General features: G+C 40.0%; 1 protein-coding gene across 5 annotated transcripts in view; it reads right to left on the bottom strand.

Moving 5' to 3' along the window:
• DIDO1 (death inducer-obliterator 1) overlaps positions 1–24,383 on the bottom strand; it is a 60,419-nt gene extending 36,036 nt beyond the window's left edge. The window contains exons 1-7 of one of the 5 annotated variants that reach the window (XM_063349851.1): positions 24,134–24,380; positions 23,401–23,604; positions 21,588–21,714; positions 4,043–4,244; positions 2,156–2,254; positions 887–1,790; positions 249–567 (exon numbers count right to left, since the gene is read on the bottom strand). In XM_063349851.1, the coding sequence (XP_063205921.1) occupies positions 249–567; positions 887–1,790; positions 2,156–2,254; positions 4,043–4,244; positions 21,588–21,714; positions 23,401–23,604; positions 24,134–24,276 (1,998 nt within the window). In that variant the 5' untranslated portion in view covers positions 24,277–24,380. Of the gene's footprint in view, positions 1–248; positions 568–886; positions 1,791–2,155; positions 2,255–3,928; positions 4,245–18,613; positions 18,794–21,587; positions 21,715–23,400; positions 23,605–24,133 lie in introns of those variants that run through there. The other 4 variants (XM_063349855.1, XM_063349852.1, XM_063349853.1 and 1 more) reach the window with 4 other exon arrangements.
• Between the last annotated feature and the right edge of the window lie 5 nt (positions 24,384–24,388).

Raw genomic sequence — 24,388 nt, forward strand, 5'->3', positions numbered from 1 at the left:
GTGGGGCATTTCCTTACACCTACATAAAACTTCTAAATCCCCCACTTCAGAAAAACCACTTTCTTAGTTTTAGTTCCTGTACTGATAGAACTATGGATAAACTTCTGCTAAACAATAATATTTAGCGGGTTGTTCAGCTTCATGTTTAGCTTTAAAAAACTAAGTCAGATTTACAGCCATGCAAGTAAGCCATTGTCACAATGCACTTAAGTGAAATACGAAGAATAAGAAACAAATCAAATACTTACAGGCTGAAATATCTTTAGCTTTTTCTTCCCACTTGGATTTGCAGCTTTTTCAATCCTACCCTTGATTCCTTGGTCCTCAACAGATTTTTGTTCAATTGTTCCGATGCTTGTGAATTCTGTGCCATCCACATTTACTTGCCCTGCTTTAGCTTCCTGCTGGTCTATTTCTGAAGCAGGCTCATCCTGTCCTTGTAGAATGGTGCAGTTTGGACAGATATAGTCCTCACCATTCCTCTCCAACAATCGCCCTCGAGCCTCAGAAATACCCACGCAGTCACCATGAAACCATTCCTCACATCTATCACAACAAATCATAAACCTGAAAAAACAAAAACACCAACCAAGGAACAGTAAAACATTGTGAAATTAAAAGACAATTAATACTTAACAGATATTTCAAGCAGATCTTAACTACCCCACTAAAGTACCAGTATACTGTTCTGCCCTACTGTTCATTTCTGTATTCATTTGCTTATCCCCTCTTTTTAAACGTTTGTTATGAACTCCCCCCAAACTTGAAAGCAACCCAACAGCTCATTTATATACTAAAAAGTAAATGTTAGCATTTGGTTTAAATTTTTCCTCACAGAAAACTTCCAACTACTTGCATTACATTTGTAGTTGAAACCTTTGCCTACCTGTTGTTATGTGGCTGACGACAAATACAATACAGAGCATTTGGGTCATAAATCTCAGACTCGGGTTTACTTTTGGGCAGCTCTTCGGGTTCTTCATCTGTGACCCCTTTTGCGCTGAGGGCAGGCTTTACCTCCTTCTGAACCTGAAGATCTTCGGTGTCTTCCTCAGACACAACCACTTGGCTTGCAATCTCAGTGCTGTCTGCAGTCTCAGGCTCTTGTTTGACAGGCAACTCAGACTCAACTTGTTTTTCACGCTGGGCGTCACCTGTTTCTGTAGGATCTTGTTCTGAATTTCTCTTCCTCAGCCGGATCTGTATATCCTTCAAGGTCAGCTGCACAGGTTTCTCTTCAACACGTTTCTTCCTTAGTCGATTCTGCAGTTCCTTTAGTGTCAATCCATCACTGTCGCTATCAGAAGTATCACCTTCCTCTTCCTCCTCCTCCTCCTCTTCTTCTTCTTTTGTGCGTCTGCTTTTAGAGCCTTTCTGATCCTTACTACTTCTAGTGCTAATCCTCCGAGTTGCAGGTTTTATATCTGGAGTGCTCTCAACACTGTCTTCTGAAGCAGTTTCGGCATCTGTAGCTGGGCAGGATGCCGGTTCACTCGAATCTTCCAGAGCAGTAGGGACACTCCTCCTTCCTCGACGCCTTACTGTTGTAAGAAATTCTTCCACTCTTTCTGTTCGTTTTGGTTGCCGTCCACTACGCCTGAGGTTTAAGCTTTGCTGCTGCTGTTGTGGCTGCTGTTCACTAGAGTCCACATCAATATCTCCTGCACCTTCTCGCTTCGCAATTGTAGTCCTTCGAAACCCCCAGGTTTTCCTGAACTCTTTACTTGTAGGCTTGATAGTTTTTTGTTCCTCCTCGTTGCTTTGCTCACCTTTATCATCCAAAACTGATGCTAAAAACAAGGGTAGAGTTATTAAACTGGTGGTGAATGAAGATGTTTTTCGTAAGTGGGTTTTTTCCAACATAGTATTATTAGTATATATTAGTGTATATAGTTTGTGATAATAGATCCAGATACCTACACATATGTATCTCCACCCCATTTTATAACCCTGAACACAGATAAAATACTTTCTTGTGAATGTAATAGCACAGCAGTAACCATTAAGTAGGTCACTGAACATGGTGCCAACATAATCCAGCTGTTATAAACTCTTTTGTTATTTAAATACAGATATATCCACACATATATATACACACACACACAGAGGACAAAAAAGCATATTTTCTGCCCAATTTAATAGGAAGAAATCTTACCAGGAGAACTATTTTCCATGTTGTCAGTATTAGATTCAGATTCTAATGGCACTGGCTGTGAACTTACAGCTTGTTCCATAGTATGGAGAGCCTGATATGCTGAAAATAAACATAAGGTTCAAAACTGAGATTCAAAAATATTCATAGCCTAAGTAATTATTGAACATTCTGACGTAATCCCATTATGCTAATGAGATCCTGTTTCGATAACACAGGGTTAGTCAAAGAATAATGAGGGTTTGGATTTTAAACAAAATGTAAAAGCCAGAGAAATATCCCAGTCTTCCTTATTAAAATAAACTAGGTCTATGTGTTGTCTACTAAACAGTTTCACCATTATTTTTAAGTTGTTTCAGAAACACTGGTGGGTACGCAGGATGGAGCAATACATTTTCCCTTCATTACTTCTCTAACAAGTTTTATTGGTCAAAAGAAATTATACAGAAAAGAACAAAATAAAAATCTTCTCAAACATCCCCTCTGGATGAAAGAAAGAAACAAACAAATCTGCACTCAATGGAACCTGAGAAAGGCTCCTTGACATGATTATTTACAAAAAGGTTTTCAGCCTATATGATCTACCAGAATGACCGAAAAAAAAAAGATTCAAAGAACCTCCAACTATCACAGATGGAGCCATAGGAAAAAAATAAAAAAATAAAAATCTGTGCTGACAACCAGGATCCCTTTTTTCTCAAAAAGGCATTTCCAGCATACGAGGAGACTCTCTTATTTGAGAAGACAGAAACAAATAACAAAATTAAATATAAAATCTGAGACTGCATTTTGAGCAATTCAGGAATAACCTGGTTTGAACAAGTATTAAAATTGGTATTACATCATGGTGCAATGTTTTAAATTAATTGCATGTCATGTAAATGCTCTCCTAAACGAATGCAGAAATTATGTTTTGCTGTCATTGCAATTACATTGCTCATGTGAAACTATAATACACAGTAGTAAGTATATCTCAATGAACTGGGTAAACAGAAACAGTGTTTTAAAAACAACAACAAACAACAAGCCCCAACTCTTCCACAACAATATTTTTGTTATAGTTATATGCGCATGCCTGGCTCAAGAATCACACAGGTAAGCCAAAAGGGAACACTAACAGAATTCCTAAATAAAAGTACTTGCTGAAAGAATCAAAGGTATTTCTAACAGCTGTACATATTACAGCTACAAGTTCTCAGAGGCATCCTTCAGTAAGTTCTTCCTAATCTTGCAGTGTACACTGGGGATAAATGCCTCCTTATTTCATATACTGCATCAGTTACGTTAATGTTCTGTCTTATCAAACATGATCGCTCTATAGTGCGACTCCTCTGCTTTGGTGTATTACATATAACAATGTTAAAACAGAAATGCAACTGTCAATGCTATGGAAATGTAAATATCCATGCAGCTATGTTAAAAGTTAACACTGAAATTGTGACTTAAAGAGTCATTTCCATGAGATACTATAAATGCAGCAGTAAAAGCAGCAGAATCCAGAACATCAATTTCAATAGTAACTGATTACTTTTAACATTACAGCCAGAATGAAAAGTGAGTTTTAAGCCTTTCCTACACAGGTAAAAAGCTGAAATGGCTTTAATTCAATATGAAATCCCATTAAGTTCCCCCACAAAAAAAAAATCACTAACTATACCTTTTAAATAAACAAAACAAAAAAACCCTAAAACCAACACTAAAATTATATTCACACCAGAAAAAGGCTGCGACAGAAGTAAGGAAACAAGTCAAAACAAAGTTTACATCTTTGTTTACCTTGGAAGATGAAGTTAAAAGCTACAGGCAGAGGTAATCCAAATTCTGAGATATAAATTCCAGATAAAAGGAAAAGAAATAAGAAGTCTCTTCAATGTCCTCTATGTGCTTTACCTGACACAGCATTAGAGGTTTGAACGGTTTCTCCCTGTAGCGCTGAATGAAAAGGAGAGCCAGAGGAGGGCAGCAAAGGATCAGAATCATTCAGCATTATCCTTCCAGCACATACTGAATTTCCAGATTCAGAAGTGCCAGACTGAGTCTCGGAGCTGTCAGCAGGACCAAACACTATCAATCCTCTTTTTCCTGCTGGCTCCTAGGGGGAAAGGGGGGGGAAGAGAAAAAAAAAAAAAAGGAGACAAAATAAGGCACTGATATATTTATGAACTTATCTTACTCTTGTTTACGTAAATTTTGAATTGTTTTGCCTCTATTACACTATAAAACAAATTCTGTTATTTTGCTTTTTGACAGTTTTCTGCTTTCAGAAAGACACTGGAACTGGAAAAGTCAAAGTAAAGCAATACCACATCCACCACTTATCAATAGTTGAGACCTCTGAAATAAATACAAAATATGATTGTACCCTTATAAATTAATTTACATCCTATTAAGACTTCCAAGAAAGTAATAAATGGTAATCAACAAGTCTATTCCATTTACTGTATTTAAAAGCATCCATAGAGTGAAATTTAGTAAGCACACAATGTGCAATGAAAATGCAGAAATGCTTTTAAACTCCATCAGCACACCAAGTTTATAGCAGGGAAGATTTACCAGTTTACACTACTAAATTTCATCAGAGTAGACATCTACAGCTTTGAGGATTTAAATCCAAGTGGCTACTCAGTGGTTTTGCAAGATGGGATAATAAAAATGTACAGTTAAACTTCAGAATTAAGGAATATTCCTTATCACTGTCCCTTTCACTAATAAGGTTTGCAATGTAGAAAATTTCAGAAGCTTTATTTCAAGAACAGCGGATTATATAAATAACAACACATTTTCCCCAAAATAAACCCTTGGAAATTATTTCAAAATCACATTTAAAGCATCTGAATAACACGCGGAATGGCAATGGAATATCAACACTGACTGCTTGCTTCCAGCTCACCTAAGCTTCAAAATCCTTAGGAAATGGCTGCATTTAACCCAAAGTTGCCTACCAAACTAGAAGAACACTGGAAAAGAATTTGGGAGGAAACGAAGGACCAGATGGACAGGGTAGAAAAAGTCACTTTTGAACTGACCTAAAAAATAAATCAGTGAAGACAATAGAACAGTACTGGACACAGACTCTGCGTGTCAGCATTCTGCACTTAAAGATGCAGGGTAACTGCCATAGTAGGTGTAGGAAATAACTAAAACATTACTAATTCTTTCAAAGGAGTAAAAACTAATTGTTAACACTCCAGGTGGGGAGACATACACATTTCAGAACAGATTACATAACCTTTGACATGCCAATACACAGCCTGACTTTTCTTTTTGAAGAATACGTCATTATTTTCAAATCTCTCAAGTTCCCAACTCTTAAAGCATAGTTGCTGCTTAGAAACACATTTTACTATCATCTCTAGGTGTTCTCCAATGCTATGTCACTGTCCCAAAAATAAGGGGAGGGGAAAAGACAAACCCCTCCTCAAATCTAGTTTTCATCAGTGTATCACTTTATTATTTCATGAACAAGAAATCTCAAAGTTTTCATGACTGTGGCAAAGCAGAATTAGGAAAAAAAACCACGAGCACACAGCTAAATCCACATCCGTATTTCCTTCCCCTCTACCTTCTCTATAGGGGATTACGTACATTACCTACATTCTTTCCCTCGGCCAACTATTTCCACTCCAAAAAGAGCAGAAAAGAATTAAACAAAAATAAGACAATAGAATAAACTAATTTTAAAGATCCTAGTGCTGTATCTCATGGTATTGAATACCTGCTCTAATATGTATTTTGCTCCATTGTCTGAATCAGTGATTATATCCAGGGAGTCAGTCACTGATGGCTGAAGACAGTCTGAGTTTAAAGTGCCTTCTTCCACGCTGTTGTTCTGTAACAACCTTTCAATCTCCCTGTTCAGAATCTCCAACTGATCACACATCATGCAATTTTTAAGTGATATGCCTAAAGGAAGAGGGAAAGTCAGCTAATCACTTCTTGTTCAACTCTAATATTAAACTATGAAAACAAACTGTGCCTCTAGAACATGCCAGAAGTGCATCCTATTTGAATAATTTTATCGAGCAACATATTAAAGGAAGAACTTTCTAAAGGACTGTCTTCTCAGTGCACAATTATGTATCTGTACGTTCAAGGCCCTGTGTGCAACACGCTCTTTACAACTACATTTGAGCCACAGAGCCGGTATCACTTAAGCATTCCAAAACGAGAATTGGCATGCTCACTTCTTAGGAGACATTCTGGCTCGTTCAGTGCAATACATTTTACAACGGTAGTCATACCCCACCCAGTGGCAAGGCTGTACAGTGCACAGTCTACAGCTCTGACTTCACATAAAAATAGCATTTTCAACACAAATAATAATTGAGACGTAAGAGATTCTACGGAAGAATCATGCTTCTTTTTGCATTAGTAGATGTCATCTCATTGCTATTACTTGTATTATTACCTACAGGGAAAAAATTTAACAGAACTGGAATTTTAAAATCATTTCAAATTTGAGAGGTATAAAACCACTAAAACTTAAACACTTAAAACACTACAGTTGCAGACTCCCTACATTCGCTATAAAATGCTTGGGGTTTTACAATTATTACTATTTAGTAGTTCTATTTTTTTCTCTCCCCGTTTGGTCCAAATTACTTTTCATGAAAAACAGAGTAAATTTCAGACTTCTTTTCCACGAATCTGCTTTTGCAGAACTGCATCTTAACACAGGTTAAAACTAAATGCATAAAAGAATCTGAAAAATCAAATATTATCAAAACATAAAAGCGCAAAGCCTTAATTCACAATTACACTTTTAAACCTAGCAAGTCTGCTGGCACTTCTAAGCAAACGTTCTAGTAACTGCCTGCAGAAATATTTACTGCAGTATAAGGCAACTTTGTAGTCTTCAAACACCTGTTTCTCTTCCCAATTCAGTATGATCGTTTGTACATTTTGTTCTGTCAGCTACTCAATTGCAGCTGAGATACTGAGAGAAATATAAGCTGAAGCAGTAAACTGGTTAGCTTGTTTTAAAGGAACTGAACATCCGTGATCAATTAATCTCATTCCTCCTAATGCAATACATCAATCACATCTCTGAAACGGAAAATTCTAGCTGGAAACAGAAAATTATTGTACTTCCCCCAATAGGCAATTCTCATCAGCACCATCCTGCCTTTCTGACACATCTCCCTTAAAAAGGCTATTATATACATTGAAAAATGTGAGGCAAGAATCTCTATAGGGACACAGATGGGACAGAAAGCTAAAATAATGTTAAGAATAAACTTACATACTGTTGCTTATTCATAAAGTCCTCTAGTTTTGCACAGGTTAACAACTTCTCTGATAAGCACTCTCCACTGTGAAAGCGTGTAAGCTTTTAAAACTGACTATAAATAAAGGTAGAAACACAAATCAAGAGTTTCTTAAAGGAAAAATCTCTTCCCCTTCACAGATGAAGTAAGCTTTGCCAATACAAACCCTAGGCTGATTTAAATGGAAACACAATATACACAGCTGGTCCTCATTAAACAAAGGATTCACGGTGCTTATTAAAAATCCATGTTTATGGACTAAGAAGAACGAAGCACAACCCTAACATGAATTGGGCTGCTACTTGCTCCCTTCCCCCGTGCTCAGTTACGTGGGCTACACCACACATCCACCCATGTATCTCCGCTGCAGAAACAGTCACCCCAATACTTGGTAAACACGCAGCTTGTGAATCCAGCAGAAAATGAACCCACCAAAGAGTGATCCAAGAAGATTAAACAAAATGAACGTACAAACTAGTGTAAAGACATGCAAGAACAGGGATGGGCAACAAGATCCCCTTAGGCACGCTGAACTGGTGTAACCCCTTGCTGCTGGCTCATTAACACCTGCACACCACCATCAAGCAGCAAGCGCTTGTCAGATCTCAGCCAGTGGGACTTCATTAACTACCCCCTCAGTCAAGACTCTGTTTTAAACTCGCAAACTGTAATAATGTGAGCATTCCACTGAAACAGAACAGTCACTTATCTAAAAACGGAGCATAAAGGTGATGCATAGTATCTTGAGAATGAATATTCAGCCAAGAAAGCATTTATTCAGGTTTTTCTTCCCACAATAGTTTGCAGGTAAAGCGTTCCAGTTTCCTCGAAACAACTTAGGCACTTGAATTCATCCTGGACCTAAATTCCAGAAGCAATTGAAGCACCAAAGTATCCTACCCTAGGAAAAAATCACAAAGCTTTTAATTTCAATTTGGTCAACTATTCTCAAGCAGTGACAAACCCGAAAACATGGGGCTGCCCGCTCTGTCAGACTCCAGAAGTCATCACTCACATTCAACATCCCTGTGGATTCTCTAAATACTGCCAACCTGTGTGTTTTCCAGTGTACGTGGCTTGAAGAAATTCCAGAGCAGTATCAGCAGACAATCTAACAAAAGAAAAGATATTCCCAAATTCCAAATCCTGCTGCTACTGCAATACCACTTGTTCACAAACACACAACAGACAGAAAAATCCATCCTCCAACATGTCTTTATTGATCAATAAAATTAAAAAAAGAGGGAAAGCTTGTAATATCACTCCACTTTTCTGTAAGTATAAAGAATTCTGTGGTCTACTGACATCTTTCTAACCCAACAGTCTACAAGTCTCAGGCAAAAAGGAAGGAGAGAGATGATCTATGCCAGTAACACTGGTCTGAGAGGTGCTAACTGCAGGACAGGCGGCTCCAAGACACCTGGACCTGCTGGTGCTAACTTCACTAAACCCTTTTAAAGATGTCTCAATATAACATCTTAATCTGATGATGACAGAGCAAAGCTTCTAAAGAACACCAACATTTACCCATCTTTTTGTCTTTATATTTTTAGACAAAGGCCAACTCAACAAATTGCTAACAAATATACGTTCACATCAGTATCTCTTCTTTCTTTTTTCCTCTCATTTCCCTGAAGAGGTAATAAAATGTTCAGTGGGTCCCCAGATGGAATAAAGATTTTGTCTTTTCCAGAACTTATCATTTTAGCTGCATTAAGAATCCACTGCCTCAGTTAGCTGGGAAGATTTCACTCTAAAAAAGTATCTTGAAAGACAGCTTAGTGATCAAACCTTAAACATGAACTCAAAAGAACCAAAAGAAATAATTTCTCCAGTATCTCGTGACTTGTGTAACAAAAAACCCCCCACCAAAACTATGTTAGAATTCAAGGTAAATTCCTCAGTTTCAGCTTTTCGGATTACTAGCTATTTTACTTAGCTTTTTGAGGAATCTGTATGAAAGACTAGTGATCTTTACCCTCTCATAAATGTTAATCCTCGCTGTCAACATCTAGATGACAATACATGCTGCACCTTATTCCATGTTCTTGGATGACAGCACTCTTCAATACTCAGCCAATTTGCTGTAATCTGCACAAATTCTGGTATCTCATCATTTACAAGCACCTTGCATGAATACTTTAGTCCAAATTATTAACATCTGGCACCTATTAGTTCTCTTACTCCCTACTCAGCCTAAGAACTCTATAGTAGGATATCTTTGATTTCTAAAGATCTCACACATACTCACCCCTACACAAGGCTCCAAGAAAGCAAGGTTCACCTCATATTAAGACTTGTGACAGACCCTAGTACCTGCAGGAGTTGTTTCAGTGTGACCTGTTACTTAACAAACATTTACTTCCACTGTGACAGAGAAAAAAAAAGGTGCGTTTTGGTTTTTTGGGTTTTCTGTTTGTTTGAGATTTTTTGGTTTTGTTTGTTTTTTAAAAGTCTTCATATTGAAGCTCCAGTTAATGGTTTAGATACATTGTGGAAATTCAATGGCAAGGGCCCAAGGACAAGACAGAAATCTCAAACTACCACGATGGCCAATATAAGATTCAGCAACTTTCTGAAAAATAGGGTTAGTGAGAAGACGACTGTTTGCATCTGCAAAGAAATTAAAAGTGTGTCTTATACCTTCTAGCTTTTAAAAGCAGGTATCATTCATCAGTGACCTGTTTCATCTCTGTGTCCTGACATAAATACAGCCTTTGCAAGTATTTAAGACACTAACTTCAATCACAGTGACTTGTAACTGGCCTTAGTTATCTTTTTCTGTGAGTTTTTTCAGAATAAGAAGGCTTGACATGCAAGGTATTTGGCTAGAACCAAAATATCCAGGATAGGTTTATTAAATATCAAAGAAACTGCAGGATGTTATAAACTGGACAGAAAATATCCTTTCCAGAATGATGGAACAGTGACTCCAATCACAGTTGACACTGCTCATTTTACTCCCTGTAAAAGAAGCACTGGGCTTAGCCTATGCCTCCTTTAAGTGTTAAAAAATTCCTAATAAGCAAATATATTAACATTACACGAGAAAAAAAAAAAATATTGTCTGAGCACTCATATAAGGACACGATTTCTGATGCAAATGAAAGAAATATTGGTATGGCTTAGCTGATGCCACTCCCACCTACAAGACAGATCCCATTAAAAATTACTTTGCATCCCTATTTGCCAAAGATGATGTGGGAAACCTGCACTCTTTCTACTAAGCAGCAGCAAAATTAATCCCTTCCATCAACAAGCATTACAAAAGCAGCCCAAAGGAAGTCAGTAGGGCAAAACCTATTTTCTACATAAATGAGCAGTTCCTTTCAGACCACGGACAAAAGGTACAATCACTGACCCCTAAGAACGGCAGGGAACAGGTTCTGCTCTGGCACTGCAGAAAGTCACCCACACACAGGGCTGCAGTGCAGTTCTCTCCATCTGCTTGTTCACGAAAGGTGCAAAGGCAGACTACTTACATGGGAAGCAAGAGAAAATCAGATGACAGAAAACAACTAATATATGGTCTTTTATTTTCATACAAAATGTATCCACTAAGTATCTTCCTTCTCAAAGAAGGAAAACACCTTTCAAAAAGTTGTGAAATGAGAGTGTTATGACAGGACAGAAGCAATGAGAGTGGAAGAGAGAGAGAGACAGCAGTCGTAAGGCTCAAGTCTCAATATGCGGAGACATAAGAAAACTGATGTGATCCCGGACTCCTTCTCCCACCCCTCAAATAATTTACTACTAAAAAAATTACTACTTGACTGCTATAGACAAGCTGCAGTTCAAGGTCAAAAGTCCAGATATCCCTGGCAAATACAAAGATTTTATGGCAGGAAGAAGTTTACATTTGAAAAATCATGTTAAAATAAAACTTGCATAAAAGCCAAGTATTTCACTGCTTATAGTTAGACACAGAATAAAAACAAAGCTACAAAAAAATGTAAAACTTATCTGTAAACACTCTGCTGGCTATAAACACACTAAATCAATTCCAAGATTATAAACAAACCTACCATCTCCTATACCCACAATACTAAAAACTTCAAAGTGGTAGTTAATTCCTTCCTATACCAGAATCAATACATTATTCCCATTTGAAAAATCAACACACTAACAAGCTTTGAAATTCGCAATGTAGATTCCGTACTACATTTCTGTAGTTCATTACTACAGCCATGTTTCTCAGAAATACCCCATCCTAATTTAAGAAATGTGCACTCTTGTTAAATACTGCATGAAGCAGTAATAATTATAAGCAAATATAAGCAGTGCTATATAGCCAAATTAGGACAAAGTATCACCAAGATCTACTTTTAAGGTAGCTTTTAGTTTAGCTAACAGTATTCAACCCCAGATGCACATAACATTATTAATTTGTCAGGGATGGCAACACTGATATCTACCGCACAGTCTCACATCACACCCTTCCACTCAAAGCTGCTGCTTCTTCCCTCACTTCCCCATCTCCCTTTACAAAGACAGGTTCCAGTACTCGGAAAGCCTAATTTTTCAGCATTAGGCAGTACCCCATCTCATTACTCGCAAAAGTAATGGAAAAGAACTGACTTGACTAGACCAGGCTGCCCCAGGATAGACATGGTTGCACCAGAGGAGAGAGAATCTGCACCTTTTGAAGACAGTGGAAAGAAAGTGTGTGATGCTACCCATGCCACAATGTGAGGGAAAAGCTCAGGGACACCACAAGCACACCAATGCGATCAGCTCTCCCAGGGCAGGGGGGAATTAATTCAGAGGCTTCTGCATCTCTGTTAAAACGCCCTTCCTCTATCTTGCTGACATTTTATCACAGAATCATTGAAGGTACTATAAGACCTTGTGGTGTCACGGTGTCACAAATAATTCAGTAGTGTCTGTCACTACCACATTTCTACCATCAGACACACGTGGAAAACCAGGAAAATCATTTAAATTAACTTTTGTGGTTTGCAGACTTTCTGGCTTTGAATGCAGGTTTGGATATTTTTGGTGCTGGAAAATTATTTCAAATGTCCAGGGTACGGTGCAAAACTTGTCTGGTCTTGGTACAGGACAGCCCATCAAGTACACATTTACGTGATATGAAATACTACCCAGATACAGTCACCTGATGCCAATCACCTAATGAGATTTAAAATGTAAAGATTAACTACCTTTTTTTAATTTCCAAAGATGCAGTAACAAGTGTTCAACTTTCTTCCAGATTTTCCTCTCATGAAAATTAAGTCAATACATTTATCAATTTCTCAAGATCACTTTTTTCCCCACTTGAGAAAGGTATTGAAGAAATATTCCCAATTGCCAATAAACTTCATAGCAAACCAACTTGACAGCTTAATTATTTTTAAAAGTAAACAAATGTATTCATTCCAAGAATTAAAAGAAACAGCTTCCCTTAAAAACAATAAATACATTCACTTTGTCTCTGTGCTTGTAATAATAAAGAAATTAACTTTTCCAAATTAAAATGTCTAGTCACCCATGATGAAAAACCCTCCCTACTGTATGTCTGAAACTAACGCATACACCATCATCCTTTCCATGATTTCTGCTGGGCTACTTACTTACCTTAGGTAAGCCTCATTAGAAGGCTACTGCATCCCATGACGGATAACCACGCACACACAGGACCGCAATCCTGCACGTTTGCAGTGAATGTGGGACCTCCTGCAAGCATTGGATTTACCACGTACGCACAACATCACAGTGCCATGCACGCACAGGAGACTCTAGTGCACAGCAGCAGACATTAAAGACACTGAGCGACTCCACAGTCTGACACAACTACTCCACGCAAAAACGCATAAAGTAGCTCCCTGGTTTATGCAAAACAAAATACACACACTGATGTTTGTTTTGATGTTTTTCTAGTCTTTCAGACTAGAAAAGCAACTTCCCAAGCAAAACACTTAAAAAAATTTTCTCATTTCAGACTGCATCATACTGGATCAGAACAGTCAGGAAAAAAATCAATTAAAAGAAAGAAGGGATGGAACACTTCACTAAGTGCAGCAGAATGAGAACAGCAGTAGGGATTACAAGCATATTTTATTCTGGATTAGTAGCAAAAAGTGCTTCTTTGAACCAGGGTGAAGTTCTCACAGTTAAATTCAGCTAAACAGCAATTTGTCATAGAAACATTCAAGGCACTTTAGCAGCAGGTCCACCAGAAATCTGGCAAACGTGGGAATTTTATTAAATAACAGACAAGACTATGATCATATCTACACTACAGATATTCACTGTCACAATTGCACAAGTCAGGAATGTTAAGGGGTACAATCCCTAATCAACAGAACTGTGCTGGTATAAGCACCTCATATTGGTGTGATTACACCTGCAGAAGTGTACTTTTACCTGTATGAGCCATTCTGTTTGCAGGGTGGGGTAGCAGGTGAGCACCATCCTGGTGCAGCAGAGTTTTATCAGTGTGGCTGCACACATAATGAAACTCTATCAACACACTAGTACAGGCCCTTTCAAGTAGGGAAGCAGTTTATCTCAGGAGGAAGCAAGACTTTGAAAGTTCATTCAAATGCCTTGAATGAAAAAAGTTACATCAGCAAACAGAGTCTAAGATATCTGGGTACACATTAGAGCTTTTGCCAGCACAGCCCTGTCCGTTAATAGCTGGGGACAGAACTGTAACGGGCGGCCCTACTGACAGAACTTCAGTACAGGACAAACCTTAACATAAGACGCTTATACTACGCACATCCTCCAACCTGTAGGCCCATAATTGTATTTGATAAACAAAATTCACATTCATTTTAGCATTTCTGCATTTGAGGAAACAGTAACTAACTTTAAGAGGAAAGAAAAGTATTATATACATGCCATTGGTATTTTTTACTCCAGAGCTTCACAGGTGCTTAAGAGACTAGGCAGATACACTCTATCGGCTTACTAACAGACTGACATTTGGCTTTTTTACTACTCCTATATAACCTTCTGAAGCTTCTATTCACATTCTTCTGAGTAAACTAATCCCGTATCTGCACTAATTTTACCCAAAGACAACAAAATAAAATTGATTTTTTGGGGTCAAGTTTACTTCTGCTCTCAGGGTATGAACAGTATGAAGTAAAGATGAGACAGAAAACAGATTTTGCCCTTTAAGAAAAGTTGTGAGTAGAACGACAAGTGCAGCTAGCTCTGCTTTCTTCTTTTTCCATTTTAGACAGATTAAGGGGGGAAAAAAAGGCAGCTTTCTGTGGTCAAAAGCTTAGATTAAAAAAATAAACATAACCACCTCTGTACAAGAAACCTTCTAAAGGTCCCAGTTCAAGCCAATTTTACAAGCCATGGTCCAAAGCTTACGCCAACAGAAATATCAATTACAAACTTTGATTGTTATTGGGTATTACTCAATATACAATACCTTTACACTCCCCTTCCATCATCTTCAATGAAAATATTTTACAAATACATACTACTTATTTGCCTAACATTCAATTTCTGCTACTGAACTTGACCTCTTTAGCAGCACTAAAAATACATTTTCAGCAACTGCATAGGGAACCATGTGTTTTGGAAAGGTAATTCACAATCTGGCATTCCTCCACTGAAGTACCAAAGAAATCAGTTCTTTATCATGGCTGTTAGCTGAATGGCAACAGTTATTCAGGCTAAATCTGAGAATCTTGCAGTTTAACTCTTCCACATCCCACAACTTGTTTATTTTTAAACATAAAAGATTACAATTCTACAACTGTCAAATTTCAGCTTGAATACTTACACTGTATTTAAAATTCCCTCTTCACAGACAGTTTTACACAAACTAGTAAAACTGTAGGGGATTTTTGTCAAGTTGGCATTATTACAGTACATATAATATTTAGGGATGTGTAACTAGTGTATGTAAAAAAGTTAGTTTTACATTATAATTAAACTATCTGTATCCTTTGGCATGTCTAGTTATCGTTGTCAGTACAACTGTGTATACAGAAATGGACTCAAAACAACTGCAGGATTATAATTTCTGACCCTATCAGCACAGCTGTTGAATAAAAACAACCATGTTTTTGCACTTTTTTCCATAATTTCATTTGTAAAACATGAGCTAAAATATAACTCCTGAAACAAGTTATAATTTTCATTCTTATTGCATGAAAAAGGCTTCATTAAATTAAGTGAAACAGAAATTAATTTCTCCTTCAGAATTTAGTGAAACACAGTAATTACAGCATACTGATTATGTTATTAAAAATGCAGTAAATACACTTCAGTTCCCAATTTTGATTATGGTTTGCTGTGAGAACACATATAATGCACATTTAATCTTTGTGTTTTAGATCCCTAACTGGAAATTTAAGATTTTTCTTAATTTTAAAGTCTATCAATGCTCTTGAGATTACCACCATTAATAACTGTGAAGTATTCACTTATTTCAGAAGCTGTATTAGATAAAAACTTAATAGTAGCACAACCCTCAAAAAGTTAACTGACAGCTGACTAAAGATTCTCCTAGCGAGGAGAGGCTTAACAGAACACAAAAAAGCAACGAGTTCTTGCATAAACTAGATAAGCCTTACTTATATTAAAATCCTCTCCTTGAATCTCCTACTACTTGTATCACTACGAGAGACACTAGGCAGAAAAAGTGCACCAGCAAACAAAACTGGTGCAGATAGACACTACCACTTCTGTCAACTAAAACCCACCTAATCTCACTCTTGCTAGGTACCGTCCCTTCTTCCATTTTATCAGTTAAATTTTATAAACTCTCAGCCTAACCCCTATGACCCTTGTCCTTCCTCTCTCCACTCAGTAATTCTCACTGAAGTTTCAGGCTGTAGAGAATTATAATGGCACAGCTGTAAATTACAACTATAAAGACAATTACCATATTAAACCAGACACAAATTAACATAATCTACTGTCCGAAAAATCTTAGTAGTGGAGCAAGTAAGTAGAACAAACTACCTTTTGATGAGTCCACTAGACACTGAAATATATTTATTCAATTTTATTTACTATTTTGGACTCATACAATTCTATTAGTATTGCTTTTGGGAGTTTCAGGGTGGTTTTTTTAAATTCAAAAGACATCTTTCAGTTGTATGAAAAGCACTCTCTGAAGCACTGTGTGAATGATATGTATTATTTTATATTTGAACAGTTTTAAAATCTGTAGTATTTCGTAGTGTACATAAATTTGCAGCAGAGCAAAAACTTCATTTGCACACCAATAGAAATTAACTAAAATATCCCCTAACTGAAAACACAGAAACTTTATAAAAAAAAAAATGTATTTAAATGCTAGTCTTGAAATCAACAATAATTCAATTTGTAAATCACTGGAGTCATGAGGTCTCAAAGTAGGCTGAAGGCTAACACAAGCCTTTATTCTTCCACCAAAGTGCATTAGAAAAACTTTTCTGTGCAAAATGTTTCTGGAACCATCAAGGGAAAAAATTTAAGGCCTAACTGTACAGCTATTTTGAGCGTACTTCTATATTTATTCCTATAGTAAGTTCCAAATGTCAAAGAATGATAACAAGCAGCTGGCATACATAGAAGTGGAGCAGAACCCAAAATATCTATTACAATTAACACTGTATATGTATGCTACACTTGTACAGTAACTACACATTATAATTTTTCATTGACCAGCAATTAAATGGCTTAAAAAGCTCATAATTTTTGTTTTTTGAAGCTAAACCAATTCAAATTACCACTTACAAGAAAACTGTGTAAAACAAAGACAAGCAAACAGTAAAAAAATTCTCATAAAATAAAGCAAAATATAGAATACCAGCTGCCAAAGAATTTACTTAAATAAGGCTGTGATGATTAAATATTTAAAAAAAGCTATTTCTGCAAAAAAAATCCTAGATTATCCAGGAAAAAAAAAACCAAAACCAACAAAACAAAACAAACACCACCCAGGGAAATTATGAATGCTATATACATCCTTTTGAGTTAAACAAAAGGAATCAGCATTTTTTGTCTCCCTGAGTTCCTAGAAGGAAAACATGAAAGCCCATGCAAGAAAAACAGCTTGTTACACTACTTTGAATTACTGAAGGTACAAACAGCAGGCAGAATGTAACACGCATTTTGTAACATATTTAAAAGATAGTAACGTTCTTTCCAATTTAAAAGTGACATGCTAAAAACGGTAAGATTTTCTTAACCCACTATTAAAATACAGCTATCACTTGGAGGTATAAACTGAAAACTACTTAACTGTATGAAAATAAATTTGGTCACCAAAGAATAGCTTTGTGTAAGCCAAATAAGCAGCTCCAAACTACTATCACCTCCAAGAGACAGTATTTAAGTACATTAACGCAAAGGGTGGAGAATGGTTACTGACAGGGAATTTACTAAATATTTAAAGCCAGACAACAATTACTGCTAAAAATTCAACCCCTCCTGTTTTCTCCTCACAAGGAAGTCACCAGAACTTCATATAAGTTCAACTTTTCTTGTGTAACTCACCAACGAGGAGATCACCTCCACTGCCCGGAGAAAACACTCGTCACCTCAAGGCAGGTAACGCTCACTCCCACCCTCAGCAGCCTGCCCCCCCCCCGACCCCGGAACGAGTTTTTGGGGTGGTTTCTGGCGGCTCCCCGCACCCCGCCACCCGCCGGGCCCTCCTCCGGTATCAGGGCAACGGTGAAACTCAACGAAAAAGGCGGTTAAAAGTCGGTGGTGACGTCACGGAGAAGCTTGCCGGCGTCAGCTTGGATATGACGTCGATCGCCTCAGAGCACAACCGTCCTCTCCTTTTCCCCCCCAAGATGGAGGAACCCGCCTTCCAGCCCGCTCCGCCCGGGGAGGGCGTCCTCTCCGCTCCGGCCCAACCGCGTTAGGAGCTTACGGGGCGGCGGCTTTTAGCTTCCTCCGGGGCCCCCGCATCGAGTCGCCGACCTTCTCTGGAACCGGGCCAGGCCTCCGGCGTGCCCGCGCCCTGCAGCCGCACCGACGGTCCCCTGAAAACAGGCCGCGCCGCTTCCCTCAGCCGCCCCCCCCGCCCCGCCTCCCCTCCCCGCCCGGGGCCCTCTGGCCGCCCTGACCCGCACCGCCCGCCCGCCTCCATTTTCTAGTCGAGCCCAAAGGCGTCCAGGCCGGAGGAGGCGGCCGCCCCTTTTTCCGCGACCCCTCCGCCGCAGCGGCGGCCTCGCTCCCTTTCTCCTCCCGTCCCGGTGCTCCTCCGGTTGCCTCCCTCACTCACCGCGGGGAGGGGGTGGGGGATCTCGCCGCCGCCGCGGGTCTCAGCCGAGCCGAGCCGCCATTTCCTCCTCGCAACCGCTCCGGAGCGTTGGGCGGGGGCGCTCCTCCCCCGCTACCATAGAAACCAAGATGGCGGCCAACGGCAGCCTAGAGCGCCTCGCGTTGCGCACGGCTCCCGGAGGACTGTCAGTGGGCGTTGGCCCCGCCTCCCGGGCGGGCGGCGCGCGCTCCCTCACGGCGCGGCGGGAAGGGCGCGGTGGCCTCTCAGCCCGGCCCACGACCGGGCCCGCTCGTCCCCGTCCCCTCCGGCTGCAGGGGAGGCCGAGCCCTTCCCCACACGGCTGCCTGCGGAGTCCCCGTCCCCTCGGCTCTAGGCCGCCGCACGCTGCCGTCCTGCGGCGGCGCACAGCGCCGGTCACCTCAGGGCTTCCTGTGCAGGCGAGTGCTGCAGCATCAACAACGGCTGCTCCCAGTTCTCTTATCAAAAATACGGGGTGATCTTACCTCACAGGAATTGCAGTTTTATTTATTATTCGTGAGGTTGCAAGTGCCAAAGCAAAACTGCACAATAGCAGTGCCAAACACTGTTTTGCCCACAGCGACTTCTCTCACAGCAGCACAGCTTTGTCACGGGATTAACATGGCAGAGGAGCCTACCTGCAGCCCCAACTGCTCACATCAGCTATGCTCCCCACCTGTGCTTATTCCACTGGGGATTTCTTTTGTTTTCCTATTCTACTCCATCTGTTTTAGAAAATCAAATAGCAATTGCTGTAGACCTCTGGGTCCAGGTTATGGAGTGCTGTGGAAGGGAAGCGTTCAGCAGATCAGCTCATCCACTGCATGAAGGCTTCCCAGTAAACACCCTTTAAAAATGGTTAGGCTACTCAAAATGCTCTCCAGGATCCAAGCTGCTATAAATCATTACAGAGAGTTAACTCCCATTTACATGTTTTGTTCCTACTGTCAGGTTTGTGATATTAGCCATCAGAAGCACCTACGTCCCACAGGCACTGAGGGGTCCGATGGTTTACAGGCAGACCCACAAGGCCATGCAGACACTCCTGACCTGGACATCTGAAGAGCCTTTTAGGCAGCTGGAGGTGTGAGATTTGGCTCTTTGATTAACCCTGATCCTGCACATTTTTCCTGATGTGTTGATAACACCAATTGCAGTTGGATTCCAGATAGGTGCAGCGTTTACTAAGATGAATTAAGGAATGAAAACATGTGGAAACATAAAAGCATACTTAGCATTAATTCTATAGAATTACAGCATTCTATCAAGTATTTTGATTACATCTTTTAGAAGTCTACATTCTATATACAAGACTTCTGGTGGTAAAAGCCCAGGATAATTTTGCAAAAGCTACTATTAGCTTTTCACCTGATAGCATAGTCAGCCTCTTTCTCCACCTGTAAAACTGGGCAGCATTAATACTTACTTCACACAGGAACACCAAGAGGTAAAAAAAACCCAACAGATTCCTGTGCAAAAGTACAAGACACCATGATTAAAGGCAAGCAGAAGTTTAATTTTTGTTCTGCAACTACAGAGCTACAATAAATCAAAAGCACGTGGAGGGGAAATACCTTATGATTCAGTAGGTCAAGCTGCACTGTGATTTATGCCCTGGGAAAAGCTGATAACATATTGTTAACGGACAAATTTAGCATCTAGGGAGTGCTCAAACCCAGGACTTGCACACCAAGGGATGGGAACATGCAAAACAAGGGATTGCACACCAGCAGTGAACAGGGGATCCTGCAACAGGAGATCCAGCAGTGAAACCGATATTAAATTCCTCTTACACGCATTTGGTAAGAGGCTTACACCATCTCAACGTAACACCGATTCACTTTGCACATCCAGTGAACACCATCTAAGGCACATCACACTTCCAGCCCACAAAACCCTACATCTTTGTGTTAAAGTCCAAGTCAGAGTATCTGCCTCTGCTGACAAAACACCTGTGTCACCTTCACTTAAATGGTACCATCAGCACCTCAGTCCTTTCCCTGCCTCATTCCCTTCCTAATTCTTTTCCTGTTAGAGCCTAATTTCCCTTAACATGAGAAATTTACTCCTGGGTTACTGGTCTGAATCTGCATTGTCCTGGCAGCACACAGGAGGAGCTTTTTTGGGTACCCACGTAACACAAGTTTTGTTTCAATTTAGGCCTCCTGTCATATAACACGACGATAGTTTCTAATTGGTTCGAACTGAAAACACTGCTGGGAGATTCTAGTGGAGATTAATGACTATCAATCAGCATCTAAAACAGTCTAATAAGCCCCTTATCTATCTCTCCTTCTTAAATACCGGAGAAGCTTATGCTAAGATATCTACAAATGCCTCAGCACTAACTCTCCTTAAAACTTTTCTCCACTGCTTCCCAAACTTTTCCCGCAATAAGGCAGTCAGTACACTGAGACTTTCCTCTGCAGCAGATACATCTTTATTTGTTTATCCCTTACGTTTCCCCAATTATTCTTTTTTAAGCTTTGGGTGTCTGCAAATTGGCCTGATTTATATTTGTAGTGTCTCACACAAGGGTCTTTAGGTGCAACCCATAAAACTACAATTTGTGACAGGCACTAAGGCATCATCTTCATGTTGCACAGAGATGGTGTCCCCAGATCTGAGGTGTCACTTCTGCTCTCACCCACCTTTCCCTTCACCAAGATAGCAACCTTTTCCAGTGTTTGAAGATGCGAAACCCTTAAATATAAAACTTACTTTATGCTCACCCTTTCTCTCAGCGCTTCCTCACTGAATGTTCTGGTGAGCCAATTTCAGCAGTCAGGTAAACACCAGAGACAGAGTTAGCCCATGAAAAGAGTAGGGATGAAAGCAAACGAGCAAGTTCTCTTCCCCTCCTCCATCTCTGCCAGGTGTTGTGGGTTTTTTAACAGATAATTGATTATTCTAAGTCAGGAGAGACTAATTTTTGTTGGCTGTGCTCAAGCTTTACCTTTCGTTGTGAAAAAAGGGCTCTGTCCTCAGAGTTCAGCACTTCACTCAAAATAGGTAAGTCAGGTGTCAAGGTAGTGTATCTTCTGGGTCCTTGATCCTCCAAGGCTCCTGATAGTTCATTTTTCCTAAAGATTAGATGAACACAGAGAAATACTTTACTGAGGGTTAAGCATATTGACATAAATAAAGCAATCCCCTTCCCTACCTGCTGACAGAAGCTTGCAGATTTTTTTTTCCCCCCTCCAATTCTAGGTAAACTCTCTCCCCCTCCCTACAATATATAGCTTTTTTTGCAGGGATTTTTGAGACTTCTCCAGGAATTAGTGATTTTGGTTTGGGATTCATTCCATTCAACTCCAAATATCAGTGATCAAAATACCTCTTTGAGATTAGGATTTATCGAATCCTAATCCATGTAAAAATTCTACAAACTGCACTGAATTACAGTTATTATATATTTCTTTTCATCTCAGTTTCGTAGTCTTGCCCAAAAATCCAACTTTCCATGTTATTACTGCCCTAATTACTGCAAGATTCTTGTAGGACTGTGGCATATTGAAGGCATGGAATAGTTTCCTGAAAGCAAAGTAGTTTGTTTCCATGCATTTTAATCCAACTTTGGAGTCACATAAGTATCCTGCAAGGTTTCCCCTGAGTAGTAAAAGAAAGGTTTGGTTCCACCTTTGGGCAGAATGTGAGGGTTTTTAACAGAAGTTAGGCTTTCGTGCTAGGAAAAGAGGGAACAACGTAGGAAGCTTTTGCCCTGAACTGCTGCACAGCTTTGTATCTTCCTATCCCCATCTTAATTTTGCGAGGTTTAACAAACGAAAGCCATGCAAGTTTGCTATTTCCAAATCCGTGGGTATTCCAGGCTATGAAGCACAGGGAACACAACCATTCCTCTTCACTAAAGACAGACACAGATATTATACATGGGGCAATTAAACATTTATTCAGTGAGAAACAAATTAAAAAGGGGAATACAGAAGGTGACAAGGCAGCTTTCTATCAGGAAAGAAAAAGTATAAAATATGTGTCATTTATTACTTAAGATACAGCTCATTCCCCCAAACACGCACTTTTTATTGCGCCCAGAACATTAGTAGGGAAAAACAGGCCTGTATCTAGATAAAGGAATAATAGTTCTATAAGCTTTTTATATACTTTGGATTTTAACACATTGGGCTAGTGCTGCCTTCAAAAAAAAGGTATCACTACAAGGAGTACTATCTAACCAAATATAAACAACTCATGCATTAGTCACTTTGTTTTCAGACTCAGTAAGAAAATGCTTCAATAGTAACATTCAAAGTGTGTTTGTTACAACTAAAGTGCCTGTAAAGCCTCTTTTCTCAAAAAAAGCTCAGTTTCTAAGAAGGTTTTATGTTACGAGAAGCATCAAAAAACTAGGGAAAGCATTCAAAAGGGAAAAAAAAAAAGAGAAGGCAGCTGGCCATAATATTCTGCACAGAAAGATTAAAAAACCTCGTTTTTTGTTAACATTATGATCAGAAAAAATGCCAACTCCTAAAAATATTTTAAAAAAGCCCCACCCCAAACTGTTTTTCATGACAAGCAAAACCTCAACTCAGGAGGGGCCTTTAGCCCCTTTTTACTTTTCTTTACCGCAGGGGCAATAAAGGGGGAAAGGGACATTTCTGTTGCACTTGGTTGAACATCCCAACCTGTGACAAAAGAGGTGTCGGCACCTCACACACTGCCACACGGCACCTCACGCCCATTTCAGCTTAGTTATTTGATATAGTGTGCTACTTATTAGAAAGCAATTACACCTGTTCTTTGTTCTTTACCTGTACACAGCGATTGCGGTATGAATTACACCCTGGTGCCTCCTCTCTGCTTGGGGTGCGCTTCCCTCTCCAGAGGAGCCACAAACCCTCCCGGAGGGGGGGGACACCTTCCTCCGCTCCCTCTTTATTGCAGAAACTCCTCCTTTTGGGGAGGAGCCGGCAAGAACCAGGCGGGACAGCGGAGCCCAAGAGAGATTTCCAAGGCTACGGGTTCAAAAAGAGAGGCTGAACGTTGGTGTTTGAGTTAAGGGACGTTCATTGCGGTTTTAGCCCGAAGAAGAGCCCTCTCCGTCCGTAGGAACCACTTGCCACGCTGAACCTTTCTTTGTCACGGGGCTAACAACTGTGTTATTAAATACTTGAAGTTCTTTGGCCAAAACTCGGCATTGTTTATGAACTCGGAGGTTTGTTTGCGGAAATAAGTTAAAATAATAAATTATTGATGACATTGTGGATTTTCGCAGTTTCGATGTAAGGACAATCGGAATTAAAGTGTGTTTTGGAGGCTGCGCTTTATGGCACAGTTACAAAAACAATAATCACGGGATGATTTAGGTTGGAATTGACCTTATAGCTCATTTAGTCCCACCCCCCTGCCCTGGGCGGGGACACCCCCGCTGCACCGGGCTGCCCAAAGCCCGTGAAAAACGAGTGATTGGATCCATATCCCCAGTCTGTGTAAGTCAAATTACATTTTTGAGGAGTATCGTTTGCAGCACGTCAGAATTTGTACCTCTTGAGGCCATTGAAACACCCAAACGGCGGCGTTGCCTCGGCCGTGACCCCCCCGGGCGCGGCGGATCGGGAGCTCTGCTCAGCTCTCCTCCTCAGCCCAGCCTGCCAACAGCAGCGGAACCGGCACAACCATACACCCATGTACCTACAGCGGCCCTTCTCCCCCGCGTTGTCCCAGCGGACCGGCTCCTGCCGGGCCCGGCCCCGCGGCGGCCCGCCCCGCGCCGTCTCTATGGTCCCGGCTCCCCGCTGG

This window comes from Chroicocephalus ridibundus, chromosome 12, assembly GCF_963924245.1.
Source record: "Chroicocephalus ridibundus chromosome 12, bChrRid1.1, whole genome shotgun sequence".
Lineage (NCBI taxonomy): Eukaryota > Metazoa > Chordata > Aves > Charadriiformes > Laridae > Chroicocephalus > Chroicocephalus ridibundus.